Source organism: Ammospiza nelsoni, chromosome 14, assembly GCF_027579445.1.
Source record: "Ammospiza nelsoni isolate bAmmNel1 chromosome 14, bAmmNel1.pri, whole genome shotgun sequence".
In the NCBI taxonomy this organism is placed as follows: domain Eukaryota; kingdom Metazoa; phylum Chordata; class Aves; order Passeriformes; family Passerellidae; genus Ammospiza; species Ammospiza nelsoni.
In genome coordinates, this window is record NC_080646.1 from 15,370,352 (window position 1) to 15,388,623 (window position 18,272).

Sequence of the window (18,272 nt, forward strand, 5' to 3'; positions counted from 1 at the left end):
AACTCCACATGCATGCTGACTATGACCTTAGAGGCAACTACCATTGCCTCTAGTAACACATAACACATGTTCACAGTCTCCAATCTGTATGCTGAAATACTCAAATCCCACCACTCAAAAGCAGACACAAACTCTTCCCTTGGCACAGAAAAATCACAGAATTACTCAGGTTGGAGAACATCCTTACAATTATTGAGTCCAACCATAAATATAACACCGCCATTTACTCAAGAATCGTGTCATAAGTGAAAAACACAGGCAGGTGCTGTTAATAAAACACAGCACATTTCCAAAACAATGAGAGAGAAGGTAAGAAATACACATTTTTGCAACCTACCTTCCACTGGTAACATCCAGAAGTAACTCCAGTGGAAGCTAAGCCATATCCTTTGCCTCCACTTCCATGAGTTAGAATCTGCCCATTCTCCACTATGCAGCACTGAGCTTTCTCAGGATCAAAGGACACTTCCTGGATGGGAAGATTCTCATCTTCATCCTCAGATTCTCCTTGCTTCTACGAGAAATAGAACAAAATATCTGTGGTAAATGTAATTCAGCTGCATTCAGTCACAAGACAAAGTACAAGCACTGTTACCTGGAGCTTTATTTCTTGTTCTTTCTCCTTTATTTGAATTGCATGTTTGGCCTGGGCTATTGGACTCTCCCACATGCAGTCAGACAGAAGTGAGAACAACCGCTCAACAACCTGGGGCATTGGGATACAATGCAGATCATTTTAATGCCAACATGAGGACAACAGCAACATTATATTGTTTTACTTTGCTTTGTAGGTATAAACATCAAAAAATTTAGTGTTCTTAGATTAACAAGTAACTACACTGAGCCTTGCTTGACTTGGATTTTGAAACATTTAGCAGTTTAAGAGATTTTTGAGGAAATGTGAAAGTTTGTAACAAAATATAAAGACCTGAGCCATCTGATCATCTTCAACGCCAGATTCACATGCAGGTAGTACAGCTTCTAGTACATGAAGTGCAAGCAGTCTAGTCCTCAAATTGCCAACCAAGGGAACTCCTGGAGATGGAACAACATGTCAATTATCTTAAAATTACTTCAGCTTCAGGCCTGCCCCTGGTTCCACGCCCACAGTGCCCCAGAGTGCAACCCCTGTACACCTACACTGCAGTTGGTTTGAATTGCTCACTAGGAACTCACTATGTAATACATGTTCTAACAGGGCTTAGTTTTTGGAACTGCACCACAGAAATGCAAAGTAACCATGGAGCACATTCTGACATGATCATACCTGAGCAACACTTCTGGGAAGCAATGTTAAGAAGGACTTCTGTCCACTTTGGAGATGCCATCTTGGACTGAATTGCTTTTGAAGACACAACTCTACGCAGGAAAACAAGAAAGTCTCCCAGGTGCAATTCTGCTGCATGTTGCTTTCGGAGGGCAGCTAGGAAGTTAAAGCAAAAGTTTTCATTTACAGCCTTAATATTCCAACTTGACTGGCAGTCCTGGTTACCAGGAACAACCTGTTCTGCAGGTAAAAGCACAATGATCAGTTATTACAGGGTGGCTGGCTGTTAACCTTAGCTGGCTGGTGCCCAACAAGTTGTGCTCTCAACTCCTGCTCTTCAGCAAGAGAAAATAACATTAAACTTTTGTGGGCCAAGGTAAAGGAGGGAGATCTCTGTGGGAAGATCTCATATTCTCCCGATTAATTATCTTACTAATTCATCAGACATTGCATTATTTTAAAGTGAAGACAGTTAAAAGCACAAACAAAAACATTATATATACACTTAAAACTAAGCTACAATTAAAAATTCTTCAAAAGCAATTTCCACCAAAATTCAAAATGCTCATTAAGGGATTGTAAGCTACGTGAAGATACCAGTATTTCAGAAAATACTGACATCTTTTGTTGTGGATTTTCCCATATGAGACAGTAGTGTTACCTTCTTGCCATCCACTTGGACTGCAAAACTGCATAATACAAAGCAAATACAATAATTTCCTGAATAAAGCTGTATTTATTTATTTAGATAATTAAATTCCTATTACCACATTCATGACAAACACTACGACCACCAACTCATTTCAGGAAAACTATATTCTCTTCCTAATTCCAAGTGCAATGAAGTAATTATTATTCTCAGCCTGCTCCTATCCTTGCAGTTTTGTGCACCAATTCTGTGTATATCTCAACTGAGCACAAAATCCTTTGATGACTTTAATCTAATTTACAGAATTAAAAATGACCCAACAAAAACCAATACACAATATAGAGTGGATGAGCACCTCAGCATTCAGTGCTTTCTTCTATTATGTTTCCTGGTATTTTAGAATTGTTACAGAAATTATGTAAGATAATTACCTCTGAAGTCTCTCTTCTCATTATCCCCATTTGAATCTGCCTTTTTTGATTCCACTTCACCTTCCTCGCCTTCCCCTTCTCCAAAGGAAGCCATCAGCATCACACCAGCTTGTGACAGCAAGTTCTTCAGCTGGCTGCACAATAAATCCAGCAAGGACTGTACCACCTTTGGGCTCAGTTTATCTGCATAGGTTCTGTACACACACAAAAAGAAAATTAGGAGTACTTGAGAGCTGATCTAAGGAACAGTAATTGCAGAAGGTTACTTTTCCCCATCCTCCATCACAGGCATAAATTCTTTTTATTATTTCAACCCTATTTTTAATACAAATGAAAACAGTCCTAATCTTTGGAGTCAAAGGATAAGTTTTCAATACTTTCTAGGGTAAAGAGGAACAACTCTATTAATTAAACATAATTCCACTGCAATTTCTATACACAAGGTGCTGTTTGGAGGATTTTTCTGGTGTAGGATTATTGGGCTTTTTTACATAACAGATTTGGCAGGTAGATGCAACGTGCTGTACAAAGACTGAAAGAAAGATGCATATACTGAACATCAAACAATACTCTCACTTCAACTAGAAAACACCTTCTCCACTTGTGTTTTCTTTACTGAGCAAGAATTAATATTTAAGTATTGCTAGGACTTTGCATGCTGTCCCATGGTCTAGCACTATTCCTCAGAAAATTCTTTCATATTCTGGCAAGAAGCACTAAGTCCTGCTCCGAGAAACTCTCACATTACCAGTACAGCTTTTACATAGCAACAGGAAGTCTTATCACGTCAACTGAACACACCTCCACACAAAGCTGAAGTAGCAAAAAGTGGGGGTTACTAGAATACAGTGTTTACAGATCACCAAGTTGTGACTATTCAAGTTCAAACACTCCAAGTGAAAAATATTTGTTAGCCTTACGTGTATCTTTCCTATGAATAATGTGACTACTCTTCCCCCCACCCCCTTCACTTATATATTTCTGAGCAACACTTACTGTTCTAATGAAAGCTCACACATTTTTCAAGGGTGCTGACAAGCTCAGTGATGATGTTTCCCAAAAGCAAGGGACACTCACCCTGTGGTGATAGCCAAGATCTGCAGCAGTCTCGTGCTGGCTACTTTCAAAGCTGTGCTGAGCTGAGAAATCCCAGTTTTAGGCAGCAGCTGCAGGGGCTGCCCTAACATGGTGTCTGTGCCACACAGCTGGGACAGCACATTTAACAGCCCCGTGGAAATGGCCAAGGAGACATCAACAGGCTGATAGTGCACGCTGAGAGCAAAGACTGTCACCAACAGAAGACGCTGCTGTGCTTCTAAGATTAAAATAAAGTTGTTTTTAATCAATAAGATGTTCAGAGTAAGAATACTAAGACAGAAGATCAGCAAATTATTTTAAAAATATAATTTAATTAATTAAATTTTCAAAGAAAAGGTGAGTTTTGTCAGATGCTTTGAGGTAGTCTTCCTGATGAACCACTGCATTCTTCTTTAGCTCAGTGTAACTCTGTGTCAAAACTGTCCAAGAAAGAGCAGCACGCAGATCTAGTTTGTGATTAAATGTTCTGAGGCTAAAACTCAAACCAGAATCTTCTCTCTAAGGTAAAGGTAACTGGGTGAAATACTTCATTTTGTACTTCTTTCACATTGTTTCTCTAAGTGACACACCAAAACGACACAGGTAGTAATAGCCACTGGGTTCTACCAACCAATGCAGATTTCTCTTTAAGGAAAACAAGTCAGATAGGTATATCAGTGAATTCTGGTCACTAATATCAAAGTCTGCCTTGGAAAACATACAAGCTGTTCTACTGTACATTAGAGAACATCTGGTTTGCAAATCTGCTTTTCACTTACCTATGTGATGCTTATTAGCTTGCAGAGCTCTTTCTAAAGTAGCAGATAATTGCTGGTAAATTTTGTGCACAGCCACCTGGATTTCAATTTGAATACTCCTCTTGGCTGCTCTGATACCATCCTGGGCCAAACAAACAAATAACTATTATAAATACTGAGACATTTTTATCATTGGGTTATTGAAACAGCAGAAACTGCTGAAGTACACACCTGGTAGTGATGCAATCTTACACTCTCTCCTTTGGCCCCTGCATGTCCTACAGTGCCCAGACCAAAGCAGCCAGCAAGAAACTGGAGTCTAACAGAAGTAAGCAGTGAAGAAGACTGAAATCCTGGTACTTGGCGGCTTCCCATTAATGGCACACAGCCTTTTTCCTCCATTCCTGACAGAAGCACCAAAATCTGATGAAGTGCTTCCAGACGAAGCTAAAAGTAAAGGCAGGCAAAAGACAATATTAACTAAGTAGCCAGTACCCTCAGAAATGGAAAGTGGATTATACTGAACTGTAAGCAAAGATAAATAAGGTCACTGTTTTCTCCTTCACAGATTTTTTTTTTAAAGCGAACACTTTCAGTTTTGTTTGAACACTTTCAGTTCTGCTTTAGTTTGTTTACATAACGTTCCCAGTTCCAATTCAGATATTTAACAGAAAAGAAGGAAAAATTACTTTATTAGATAGAATGTGGACACTGTTTCAAAAAAAAATTCCTAGAATGAGCATAATGCATGAAGAATAAGGAGAGCTGTAAAACTGAAAATTACCTCAGCCCTCAACTGCTGCTGCTCCATTGCAATTACTGATGCTTGTGGACTGGTGGACATACTTTCCTCTGGCTCCTTAAATCCTGGGGAGTTTCCCACATCTCCACTTACAAAACTGACAGCGTTTTCAATCAAAGTATGAACTCCAAGGGATCTTGAGAGGTCAAAATCAGACTCAACAAATGAGTAGGAGGATGTGTATAACCAATCTCTGCTGTGCTTCAGTCGAACCCACGAGTCACTCAGAGATTCCATTTGGCTGTGTATTGCTCCTAAAGACACACACAAGGAAGTCTCATCAACTCCAATTCAGGTAACACATTTTGGCAGTAGGTAAAGACTGAGCTGCTGCTACTGACACAGGTGGAAAATGAATATTCATGTTATTTATACCATGCATTAAGCAACTTAGAGCAAAACACTTGATTTAAATTTACAGCAATTTCCCTAAAGAAAAGGCTGCATTTCTTTTAAATGTTCAGCACTATTGTAACAAGCTGCCATGTGAAAAAAAAAAAAAAACAAAAACAAAATGAAGCCACTCAAACTGCTCAGCTTAAAGCTGGAACACTGAATAAAAAATGCTTTGCAGCTAAATGACATAACAGTAAAGAAAAGATTTTCTACCAACATAACTTATGCACACCCTGCTCAGAAGAACTTCCTATCTGTACAAAGAGACAGTGTCTGGAGATCTCTGTGGAAACCTAAACTGTGTTTACATTCACTTTGAAATTTTAGTTTGAATAATTTACATAATGTACAAAAAATGTTTAAATATTTATCTACCTTGTGTACAGTAAGTTATAATTTGGAGAATCACAACCTGCTCACAGTACTCATAGAAATCTATATTACTTCAGTTTTAAACATCTTTCTGCAGGGTATCAGCTTCAAACATTATTAAACATAGCCATTTTCAGAGAAAAGTCACACGAAGTCATAGGAATTCATCTGTCCAAAGCTTGCTTTCAACAGCAAACCTGAGTTCCAATGGTAACAGCCAGATCCAAATTACAGGGCCTCCTTTAGATGCTGCCTCCCTACAGCAGCTGCTCACAGAACAAGCAAAGACAGACACAGCAGTTTTGAACTTGGGCTAGCTTTCCTAGCAACCTACATCACTTTTTTCCTGAAGTAAAGGCAAAATGCTGTTACTCTGCCAATGAGTCAGCATGTGCAGGTCACAACTTGCACCTTCATGCAATTTACAAATTCAAAATACTGTGAAATTTTGCTTCTCTTTTGTTAACCAGGTTACCTTCCCTTAGTTGCCAAAACTTTAATTGTCAGGGCTACAAATTATGAAAACCTCTTCACATCCCATTCTGTTTTCAGTAAATAGTGTTAATGTGCATTTCCATAGTATTCCTTACTAAGCAGACTGATAGGGCCTCAGGAAGAGCCATTACAGCACTTAGGTATTACAGACTCAAGTTTATTTTGGATAATGCAAAGATCATGTTCAAACACTTCTTTTCAAAGTGCATTCTAATTTCCTAATCTCTTCTGCTTTACGTAACACAGTAAGACTACATGGTCTACAGAGAGCAACCTATTTTATCACCTTTACTGTGAAAAAAATTAAAGAAATTCTGTTACTCAATTTTACAATTGATACCTGGCAATAATATAAAAAAAAAAATCACCTTTACTCTAATTTTAACATCAATTGTTAGAATAGTTGCTTTAAAGCTTTTCTTTAAAATCTAAGTTACATGGGGAAGTGGCTGGTGAGAAACAGAAGTAAGACAGAACAGAACAAACAGGTGCTAAAATACTCAGTTTCATGTAAGAAGCAGTTCCCTGGCAAGTGCATGGTGAACAGAGCCCAGGTGAGAGGATAAATGAAGCCTCAGATTACTCACAGAAGCACAGCTAAACCATTTCCTAGTCCACAAAACACTGCCTACAGAGCAACAGCTCTTTCCAGAAGCCCCATAAGCCCTCCAGCCTTTGTACAGCAGGAGAGCTCAAAGCTCCCCACAGTGACTTCAGCTTCCTCCCCTCCACCTGCCCACACTGCACTATGCCACAGCACAGAATCAAAGCATTTGTCAAGAAACAAAAGCCAATTCCAGTGGCTTAAATCATAAGCTAAAGGAAATCTTTAACGGGTTTATAGAACATCAGAAGAAAATTTAGTTTTGATAGGCAACAAACCTTATAAGCCCAACCACATATTAATAAAACCCTAAACTATTTCATATTTGTAGAAACTATGACATCTCAGCTAACTGTTTTAGTACAAAGTGCAAGAATGTTTAAATATAAAACCAATGTAAAAATATTTCTAATTTGGAGAAAAGTGCAATGATTATGAGTTACAGATTAAATGTAGAACAATAGAAGTTATAATTGAAAGGAGAGGGTTTAAACAAAAATATCAGACATCAAAGGAGAATACTCCAGAACTAAATATGTTTAACCATTAGGGCACAGAGTAAATTCTTCTCTCTTGAACATACTACATATCAGCAGAATAATCAAATATGTGACTACATTGGAGCTCAGCTTGATACTGTGTAACATCAATCACACAGAATCGATTGCAGTCCAGCGCTTCCAGAAGCCTGCACAATCACATGAACAGAGCTGCACAGATGAATAAACCTGAAGCTCACAGTAAAACAACAACTTTACTTGTCCTTATAAGCCAGCTTGTAATAATGAGCTTTCTAAATGAATGTGGCACAGCTGCAATGCACACTTTGTAGAACAAAGGAAGCTATGTAGGGAAGCTATAGAGACAAAAAATAAACATGCCATCAGTTACTTGCTTGAAGCTCTTCTTTTTTCTGGGGCTCAACTGGCCAAAAAGGAGTAAATACACTACACCACACAAGAAGCAGAAGACAAAAGCACACATTTGAAACAGAAGGTAACACACTCATAAAATCTCTGTCTCATATTATCCTGACTTAAACCATCAGTCTCATCTCAATTAATACAATATACCAAGCAGCAAGGCATGTGGAAAAAATATTTACTCTTGTTTGGCATGAATACAGCCTAGATACCAATCTTTCTAAATTCTTCACTTTTAAGGAAAAAAGACATAATCCCCTGTAGCACAGCTGTATGCACTCATGTGTATGTATGTTGGCTTGTAGGTTCAAGTCCCTTCCTTAAGCATTATTTGTCAATTTTCAAAGGCAGAATTATTATTACAGGTACACTAAAATATTTCAATTCCATTTAGATTTCAGTTAAGTTGCTGCTTTTTTTGGAGTACCCCAGCTGTGTTAGTCAGGCACAGCAGTATACACAAGTACACTGAAATTCACTAAGTTGTACATGATAAAAAGCCAAGAGTGGAGGACTCTCACTGATCTGTAGCTGTTTGTGACTGCCCTGCTGGCTGTGCTTTCCTTACTGCTGTGCACATAACACGGTGTACAGCACCCCACAGGCACTGTACACAACATGCATTACATTTGGAGGCACACTCTCTGGATCTGCAAAACTGAAAAAAATTAATCTAAGCAACAGAAAAAACAAAGGGCTTAGATACAAGGGGAAAAGAGCAATGTGCTGCTCATTACCCCTTACTGCAAAATTACTCAAAAAGACTTTTTCTGTATGTATGGAAGGAAAGGTTTACTAATAAAGAAACAACTGAATAATAGCAGGGAACAAGATACTCAAAGGATCCTCAGGCTGAAGCAGGAATAGCCAGTTCTCTTTCTGAATAGAAAGAATAATTTAAGAAGGTAATTAGAATAAGGATTGGACTGAGTAGCTATGATGTTAATGAAGTTAAAAGAGAATGCTTTTCCTTCCATACTCATCGAAAAGACCATAGGAACTCATAGTACTTTATTGGTCACAGCACACCACAAGAATAAAGATAAAACTGAAGGGGAGTCACCAAACATCCACAGCTGCCACTGCACTGTGCTGGCCACATGACAAGGGGTGTGCAATCCAAAAAAGCTGCAAGTTACACCCTGACCAAACACTGGGACATGCTTCAGTTCTAGGAGATAATTAGGATTAACAGAACAGACGTGTCACAAGAGACAAAAGACCATAAAAAGCACTGAGCTGAACAGCCCATCCATTTATCACACAAGTATTTGTAGATCTTTTCCTGACCTTGACAGAAGTACGAGGAATGTTTTCCTATAGATGCATTCTCTGACTCTGGCATTGGTTATCAACCAAAACTGGCATATGTATCACCACCACAAGCAGACAAGCTTGCATTACTGTGTGCTAACTCCCAAGGAAGTCTTCCAGTACCAAAACAGCAGCATCTGTACATGTTGTGACAGTGTTCAGTTTGCAAATGAGCTATCTGAGCATCTTTTTAGGTTCTGGACAGATTCACTGTATTTACCCATTTCTTCTCAGTGTTCAGACCTGGTAGAGAATCTTCTTGCTGTAATAAAAGTTTTGATGAAGTCTACTCTTGCACCATTCCTCACTTCCTGAGGCTTGTTACAAAAGTAACACTGGCCTAACCAACAGTCCAGGAACCATAATACATGAGACATATTGTACCTGAGACCTAATCCAAGATTATTTCCTAGGCTACTCTTAGGACACAGAGGATGTCAAGTACAGAGTTCTGTGTCAGAGCAATGGCAAAGCTAAAAATGCCAACTTCAAAGAATGTCCTGCAGATCAGGAGTTGACAGAGGCCTTCTGACAGATCTTCTAACTCTGAGAATGCCATGATACACCTGCTGTAACAGTAAAAGCAGCTCTAGTGCATTTCTTTATTTGCTCAACTGATTCAACTGATTATGCATGGACAAGGCATCACTTTCCACATTAAATACTGAAATCTAGCGAGTGTTGCCATTGATAACACCCTTTGCAATTCCAAAAGACTTTCAAAGGCACGAAAGCTCTGATATTCTGCTCAACAATTAAGCCTTTTAAACCAGAATTCTTACCTTACCCAACAGTATTGAGGCTTCTGTTACTGAGGAATATCATAACTCAACCTAATTCCTGTTTGCATAATCCCATGCTTTTTACAGATACAGCAGACCTGAGTCATGATTCTCAGGCAGATTCTGCATCATCCAGATGGCAGTGGGACTTTTTAGTCCCTCCACCACCTTCTATCAGGGAGCTCACTGACATTCCCCAGTATGAAGCAGTAACAAAGAGCACCAGGAAATGTGGCTGCTTGGTTCTGTAGATGTGCTGGTGTTCAAAGCATGCAAAGTAAAGCAGTGTCTTCTGAATAACAAGCTCTCCAGGTTCTAGCACATTTTATGGTAAAAGCTCGTTGTTAGTACAAGAATGGAACATTCCACATAAGCTTCTCTCACAATTTTTTATTCCTGAAGTCACATGAGTGAAAACAGAATGCAGATTTCTGACTCATTTAACAGAAAACCTCACTTGTTTTAAAAGAGCATTACAATTGCAGAAACCAGAATGAAGAGTAATAACCAAGGAAATACTATAACCAAGCCACAAAGCAACAGAAGTTCACACAACACAGAGTGGGTAACAATTATTTTAAAAGCTATTTTTAAATGCTCGGTTTTAACACCTGCTATGTAACCATAAACTGTATGCAATTGCAAACGTAGTTTAACTTAAGACACTCCTAACATTTATCAGGTTAGTATTCACTAGGTAAACAAGAGAACTTACCCCTCTTCCTATGAGATGCTGCCAAATCCAAATCAACATTTCGTCTTCCACTCTAAATTAAAAGAATAATAAAAGCCTCATTTCCTCAGGTGATCATATGTGGTGCATAATATTAGAGTATTTACATTTCATCCCTCACCATAAAAGTGAGACAGCTGACAGAGCTATAATATTTTTAATTATTTTTACCCTTTTTTTTAACAATAATGAATTAAGGTACCGAAACACAGCTAAACAAATGTTTCAGATGTACTTCCCATCCAAACATTCTATTGACAACCCCTAAATACATCATACTGGTTTACTTACCAGTGAATAACCTTCCTCATCTGATTCTGGCTGAGACAAATCAGATTCACTTCTTGACTTCATCAGTCTGTAGCTCGAGTTTGCATGGATTGAGCGACTTTCTGCTGTAAGACTTTCACTCCTGCTTCAGGTGCACGCACATTCGTGTGCACACACACAGAGAAAAAAAAATGCTGATATTACACAAAGGTAAGATAGCCAAATTTAGCAGCTGCCACAGTTTTATTTGGGAGGAGACTACCACAGAACATCACAAGACCACATTAAAGAGGAAAAGAGTGGTCTGATGACTTCAGTTGTATTTTAAAAGGGTATTAGTAATTCTGTTACTTCTTAACAGCCTTATTGGTCAAGTGAACAAATGTCAACCTCAAATGAGTGATTGCTCTAGAGCCTTCATAAGTATTACACAGAGTAACAGAAACACTCTGAGAGGACAAGAAACAGAGACAGAGTAAGTTGGGTGAAAAAGCACTGAACTTATTAAAAACCCACCCAAAAAATGCATCCTAAAGTTGATATGCTGGAGATGAAAGCCACTTTCACAATGACAGAGGCAGCCACCCGTGCTTTAGGGACTAGATTTCCAAAAAGAGGCAAAAAGAATAAAAGGGTACTGAATATATATAATTTTCCTCCTCAATATCTTAATATCTTTCCCACCAATATCTTAATTTAAAGTATCAAAAAAGGAGACCTAACAGCAAGTCTTATCCTTGCCTATGATAGGAATATCTGTAAAAATCAATCATGAACAACACAGTTGTCATAATAGGCTTTGAATCTTTTGTTTTAAACATACACAGTTGGTTTTTTTTAACACTACTATCTAGGACATTGGTATGGTTCAAAAAACCACAAATACGGTAAAAAAAAAATCCAAACACAAAAAATGAACAATTTGTCAAAGTACCTCATGCTGTCTGTACACTTGATAATCTGAACTACTTACCACTAAGCTCAACTCTGAAACTTAAATAGGGTACACACAGAATAAAACTCTTCAGGTTTAGTTAGCATGGCCAAGAAAAACTGAGAGAAATCACTCTTTTCGACAGAAGCATAACACTGCTCTCAGCAGTAATTTTCTTCTAAATAAAACTGCAATAATGCTCAGAGGAAAACTGGGGTTGTATAATCAATTCTAAAAGGAGTAGAGAAGAGTTAACCATGGTGTAAGAGTCAGCACAGCCCACCTGGTCATGAGCCCGATGCCCTCTGGAGCAGCAGAGGGAGGCTGCTGGAGCTGCCCATCCTCCCTTCGCTTCTGCAGCTCCTCGATGGCAGGGCTCACGCCCAGGATCAGCAAGGCACATCTGTGGATCACAGAGTTGCAGGCAGCAGTGTACACATCCTGCCCTTCTGTCAGATCAGTGCTGATCCTTCGTTCCTGCTGGGATTGAGCAGGTGGATCATCAGCTCTAGTCCCCGCGCCCGTGCTCATCCTATCTCGATCCCGGCTGCGAGCTACTTCACGGGCTGACAGGAAACATTGAAATATTTCTGTAATATGCAACACAAAAACAAAGTCTTAGTTTCTAGACAAAGCCACAGAGAATAAAATATTCATCTACATCTTGGGCCAAGAACTGCCCCACTATAAAGAACAACTAATATTTTTCTAACAGTAAAAGAATACAATGCTAATACAGTGCCATTAAAGAAGTCATGCAAACAAGTTAAATGAAGCATTTATACAAGGTTAACTTTAAAATGAAGGACAATGCACTTTGACAGAACACCAAAACTTTCAGTATCTTACTGCAACCCAACTCATGTTTCAATAGCATCAAAGAGAAAGAGATTATTTCACGTCTGCCTTTTAGCAGATGCATATAAAATAATGCTTCTGTAAATCTGTATTGTAGATATCAGAATATCTCCAATTTGACACTGGAACAGTTTCGGGCTTTTATTAGCCTGAATTGCAGTGAACTCACTTAGTATTCACATTCCTTTGTATCTAAAAACTTACCTGCACTATAAAAAACACTACCATCATTGTATAAAAACAAACCTCTCAAAATGTTTATGCAGACAGATCTTTCATAATCTCTTAAATAATTTTTCAGTTTTACCTCAGAGTGAAGAAGACACTGTCCTTCCAAAAGACATGGCATTATTTACACACATAACCAGTACTTACTCCCAGCTGTCATAACTTCATGTTCTCTTTCCTCCTCTTCGTCTTCTTGTTCTGGGTGTCCTTCCTCCCTGTCACGTTCTGCCTGCTCCTCCATTTCTGCTTCTTCATCAATTGTACGAGTAAAAGAATGTTCTTGAGTATCAACATCAGCAGATTCTTGGTTATCTAGCATCTTGATTAAAAAAATTACACACATGAAGTGAAATTCTCACCAAAATGAAAGATGAATGTACAAAGACATGGGCATTGAATAAGAGGTTTCTTCCTACCAAGAAGTACTTGTGATACTGTGTGAACTATACAATGAAGACAGCTGTTTACATTCAAGGTTTTAAATAGGTAAGTTGGAAAATTTAATTTTCTTTTTGTAACCATGAGCAGAAAAATGTCTCCTTGTAATGCTTACTTACATTCTACAGTCAAACTTTTGACACTTCAGCACCAAGGAAGAAACCATAAGCCTGGGTATACTGTGTAAAAGAAAACCAGGTCCTTTTTCCCAAAGGCATTAAATCTGAGCAACAAATCTACTGCATATATCAGATTTGCTGTAGTGCATCTGTAAGTCTGAGGATTTCTGGGAGTAACAGAACTTATTGCATGCACACCAAATGCTTTCAGAAGTGCTGAGCCTCTTGCAACTATGTCAAACCCCTACCCTGAGAAAGGAAGTGAGCAAGATACACACATCCCCATAATATTAACCAAAAGTAGGAGACACACCTACACTATTTTTAATAGCACCACTAGTGCTTTACAATATAGCTAAAAAGCCTCTTAATCCTGATGCTGCAAGAGAATTTTGCTCATTAAAAATATCTTGCTTGTAGATTGTAAACCACAATTAAAAATCCTATCAGAGAAACCTGCTTTAAGGACTACTTTGTACTGCGAAACAGGCCCCAGCCCTGTAATTCACTGAACACCTTCATCATAAATGCTGATCTGGCTTAATAAAGTTTTTCAGAAGTTGCCAATTTCAGGCCCAGTGCTCTCACATCAGACATTCACATAGGGGTGACAAGGACAAGTTGCCCTAAAGTAATGCTAGGACTAAGAAGATAATGTGACCATGGAGGAAGGAAGAAGGGGTAGGCAAGGAAAGGGAAGAGAAAGGTTCAGAGGTCAGAGGCCCAGATAATGCAGCTGTATTCAGGAATGGCAGCCAGACAAAGCTGTGGCCTGCCCAACACAGCTGAGTTATCTCCAGCTAAACTGTAGGGCTTCTGTGGCCCAGCATTCTAGAGATGGGAAGAGGGAAAACCAGGCTTGAGGCTGGGCTTGGGTCAAATGATGCCAACCAATCATTGTCTTTAACTGAATTAATATCACATACTCCAGACCAATGGATTCCTAATTATACCCTGCCCATTTTCACTTGGAAACCCATGAAGGTTTTACAGCAGGATAGAAAAAAATACTGGCAATTATGTAGTATTTTCTAAATAGCCAGTAAAGCCAGAAGAACTGCAAAGAGATGCACAGCCTTACCCATCTGTCTCTGGAGGATGACCTGGTCTGAATAAGCTCCATGTTCTTGCAGGCAAGCAAGCGACTCCGAACTTTATATACACAGCGGTAAACTTCTGCCAAGGCCTTTCCAGGCTGGTACCTACAGAAAACCACAGCCAAGCCAGAAAAAAATCACACAAACTTCCTTTTAAAAAGTCAAGCTGAACTTTTTTTAATAGCAGCTTTGAGTTACTTGCCTGCTCTCACCACAAGCTTGACTAAGTAAACTCGTATGTTTCAGAAGAGCTGCAAGGACAAATCTGGACACAGTGTCTAGGAGGGATTCATTACTTAAAGTTGCAGTATCCCAATCTGAAAAAAGAAATGATTTATCAAAATTAGCTACCATTCCCAAAAAACCAGAAATACTTGTTTTTTTAAATATTGTATTCAATATCTCCAGCCATTTAATTTTTTTTTTTAAGAAATTGACTTTTTAATTTCAAAAAACTTTCCCCCACTTTCAAAAGAGCCAGTCTGAAAATAATATTGCTCCACTATGACATAACTGAACTGCCAGGCAAACCTTCACAAAGCACCACAATTCTCCATGGGTAAATAAAAAATTACTCTCCCCCATCTTTACAAATAAGTTCACAGTATATTTTTGTGTTAAATATTATCTATAAATCCTTGTGAACAGCTGTAGAAATGACAAAATGTACCTGGCCATAGGAAAGTCTAGTCTAAAACATTTGCTCCTCAGCAGGTTTCATGACACTGCCTGTGACACACTACTAACATGAGCATACAACCTTCAGTCAGCTGAACAGAGCAGACCCCTATCAACTTCTAAGGAACCCAGTTCCACAGCCTGATTATACAGATCAGCCCATTTGACTCAGATTTTGCAAGCAGACAACCAGCACTGTTTTTACTGGAATTCCCACTTCTGTGGAATCCTGTAACAGAATTCCCTGTGCTGTTCTCCACAGGCACACAATACCATTTTCTCTTTTCATCTGGTTCAGCTTAGCCAGAGCTACAGAAAATTATCTCTGGATACAGCAGTTACAGTAAAATTACAATACTCAGTGGATCTCAATAAAAGGAACCTGGATAGACTGAGCATGAAACCCATATTGTAAGCAATAAGCATGAAAAAGCTATTACTACTGTAGGACCAGCCTCCCAGAGACTTGAAAAACAAAAGCTGACTTAGTCCCTCATTCCATTCCTAAAATATTTTGCAAGTTATTTTGCCTTCCCCCATCTCACCCCCTTTAATTTTTCTTTTTAATTGCAAGTTTTACCCTGCTCTACTCAGAAAATAGAAAAAAACAACAACTGAGTAAGCAAACAAGAGTTTCTTCTTACCAGTTCAGAAGGAAAACAACATTGAGCTACATGTTTGCCAAGCACTGAAATCAGTGTCAAAAGCAAGTAACAGGAAAACCAAAAGGAAGATCACAGAACATAATAGTAAATTAAGTTTATCATGTTGTAGGATTAAAAATCGCTGCCAAAGAAAATGCAGGATTATGCTAGGAGCGTAGTTGGAGTGCTTAACTTGCTTTCAACATACACAGGTATTTTCAACACCTTACCTTTACTGACAGCATAGTCCTGCATGCTGATCCACAGGCTCCTGGCTGGCTCTTTTGTACAGCCCAAGGCCAAATCAACATAGACTGCGATCTCCGGCCTCAGCTTATAATCAAAGGGCTTCTGCTCCTCATTTCCAGACAGGGCCACTTCTAACAAGGAGCTCATGCATTTATCTAACAGAAGGGAAATACCAAAGAAATTAAACTCTGCAAATGTTGAGGATTAGACATATCTATCTAAAAGCATTTAAACTACCTTTGACCTTCCTCTTAGTTTAAAAAAAAAGGAAAAAAATCAAGACATGTCATTGTCCTTCCACAAATTCACCTTACACAGGGAAAGTGACTTAAAAGACAATCTATGTGAAACCTATGAAGATTTAAAAGCATTATCCAATTCTTCTTCAAGAATTCTTCAAACATCTGCATCATTATTTCTACCTGAACTGCACAGCTATGCACTTGCAATTACTGCCTGGACCCATTTTCAAACACTCTTTCTTTAAGTCTTGAAGTAGCCTACTCAGAACCAGAGGGTGGAGGAAATGTGAACTAAGAGGAAAGAAGCAAGTGCCCCATTCAGATAGGAAGGGATGACTGGAACACCACTGCAGAATTGTTGATAATTCTGGTGGATCGTAAAGAATGAAGTTTGCTATGAATAGTATTGTTTCTAAATAATAAAGAAATCATTTTGCAAGTAGAATAGAATAGAAGAGATTTTTCCAATAATTACTATGAAAAATTAAGTTCCTGGAGTGTCTGTTAAATGCTGAGCATCTAAGACTAAAACATTTCCAATTAACTGAGTGAAGTCTGTAGTCTTCCACTGAGAAATTGCAAATTTTTTCTCCAGAATGCATTTCCAAGACTCTTTATAAATTACATCATAACCTTAAATACCATTTTGGAACTTTTTGTATTACTACACAAATAGACAAGAATGCTGAAAGACAAACCTTTATACAGGGACTTACTCAAACATCATCAAAAATTTCACACCTGAACACATTTCCACTGAGCATTAGGCAGTGGCACTGACAGCTCACCTAGATGAGGAATATCCATCTCCACTCCATCGCTGAACAGCGGCGTTTTGAGCCAGTAGGCCGTGTCCTGCTCCTCAGGGGACACTGGAGGGCCCTGCAGCATCCCCCCCAGGCAGCGCCCGATGAGCAGGGCCACCGTCCTCTCCAGGTCCACCAGCCACACCCAGGACTGGGCAGGCTGCGGCAGGGGCACGCCCGCAGGGTCGATCAGCTCAGGGCCACCTGCAAGCATTCAGTGCCAGGTCAGTCACCCGTGCCCAGGTGTCACAAACAATTCCAAAATCCCAATGCTAATGGCAGATCTTGTGAATGTTTCCCAGTAAATCACAGATTTGCCCCTCATTCAGCAACCTTTCAACTGAAGAAACAGCAGCTAGGACAAACATTGCTGAACACTGGAACCACAGCACAGTAGAGGCCACCACCATTCATGGCACAGCTGTTCATGAAGTAAAGGCTCTTTTAAACTCTGCCCAAGAACTTGCTTTGTCTAATACACACTTCTCTGTGTTCTGATAAACAAGTACAGATCAAGGATAAAACTGGAAACAGCACTTAGAGCAGAAAAAAGTACTTCACAGCAAGGGACATTAATACATTAAGGAAACTGAAAAGGAGATGCAGCAGTTTTAAAAAAACAGACATCTTAAAAGGGAGAGCTAAATTCCACTAGAAGAGATGCCATTGTTTATTTCTCAGATTAAAAGCAGGTTTGTTATTACACTTACCATGAAGAGGCCACTGTAATTCCTGATCTTCCAAAAGGGCTGCAGCAGGCAAGAGTCTGTTGAGACGATCTAAAGGGGGCAGCAGATCCAGCAGGTAACTCAGCAAAGGCCGGGCTACTGACACTGGCAGCAGCAACAGTGAGTTGACAATCTGGGAGAGCATACTGCCAGCAGCTGATACATAAATCACATCTGCAGAGGAAAAACCAAGCCTGAATTAATTATGGTTATGGAATTATGAAAGAACAATTTTAAAAGTCAAAGAATTGCACCTCAGCTATCTCAGAATGTCTTAAACAATAAAGGTTGAATTGATGGGTTTGTTTAATCTCTTATTTTAGTTACACACTTCTCAGTAGTCACAATAATTGTACTTCTATAAACAGAAATCTACAA

The 18,272-nt window shown here is 39.0% G+C and overlaps 1 protein-coding gene across 2 annotated transcripts in view; it reads right to left on the reverse strand.

The window, feature by feature from the left end:
• Positions 1 to 18,272, reverse strand: part of HERC1 (HECT and RLD domain containing E3 ubiquitin protein ligase family member 1) — a 99,254-nt gene that overhangs the window by 35,191 nt on the left and 45,791 nt on the right. For both annotated transcript variants that reach the window (XM_059482496.1, XM_059482497.1), the window contains exons 17-34: positions 17,877 to 18,068; positions 17,149 to 17,370; positions 16,100 to 16,273; positions 14,750 to 14,864; positions 14,532 to 14,652; positions 13,041 to 13,212; positions 12,091 to 12,397; positions 10,895 to 11,015; positions 10,586 to 10,637; positions 4,967 to 5,238; positions 4,414 to 4,629; positions 4,204 to 4,324; positions 3,425 to 3,662; positions 2,348 to 2,541; positions 1,268 to 1,423; positions 929 to 1,035; positions 596 to 706; positions 338 to 514 (exon numbers count right to left, since the gene is read on the reverse strand). In XM_059482496.1, coding sequence (XP_059338479.1) covers positions 338 to 514; positions 596 to 706; positions 929 to 1,035; positions 1,268 to 1,423; positions 2,348 to 2,541; positions 3,425 to 3,662; positions 4,204 to 4,324; positions 4,414 to 4,629; positions 4,967 to 5,238; positions 10,586 to 10,637; positions 10,895 to 11,015; positions 12,091 to 12,397; positions 13,041 to 13,212; positions 14,532 to 14,652; positions 14,750 to 14,864; positions 16,100 to 16,273; positions 17,149 to 17,370; positions 17,877 to 18,068 — 3,068 coding nt within the window. The remainder of the gene's footprint in view (positions 1 to 337; positions 515 to 595; positions 707 to 928; positions 1,036 to 1,267; positions 1,424 to 2,347; positions 2,542 to 3,424; positions 3,663 to 4,203; positions 4,325 to 4,413; positions 4,630 to 4,966; positions 5,239 to 10,585; positions 10,638 to 10,894; positions 11,016 to 12,090; positions 12,398 to 13,040; positions 13,213 to 14,531; positions 14,653 to 14,749; positions 14,865 to 16,099; positions 16,274 to 17,148; positions 17,371 to 17,876; positions 18,069 to 18,272) is intronic.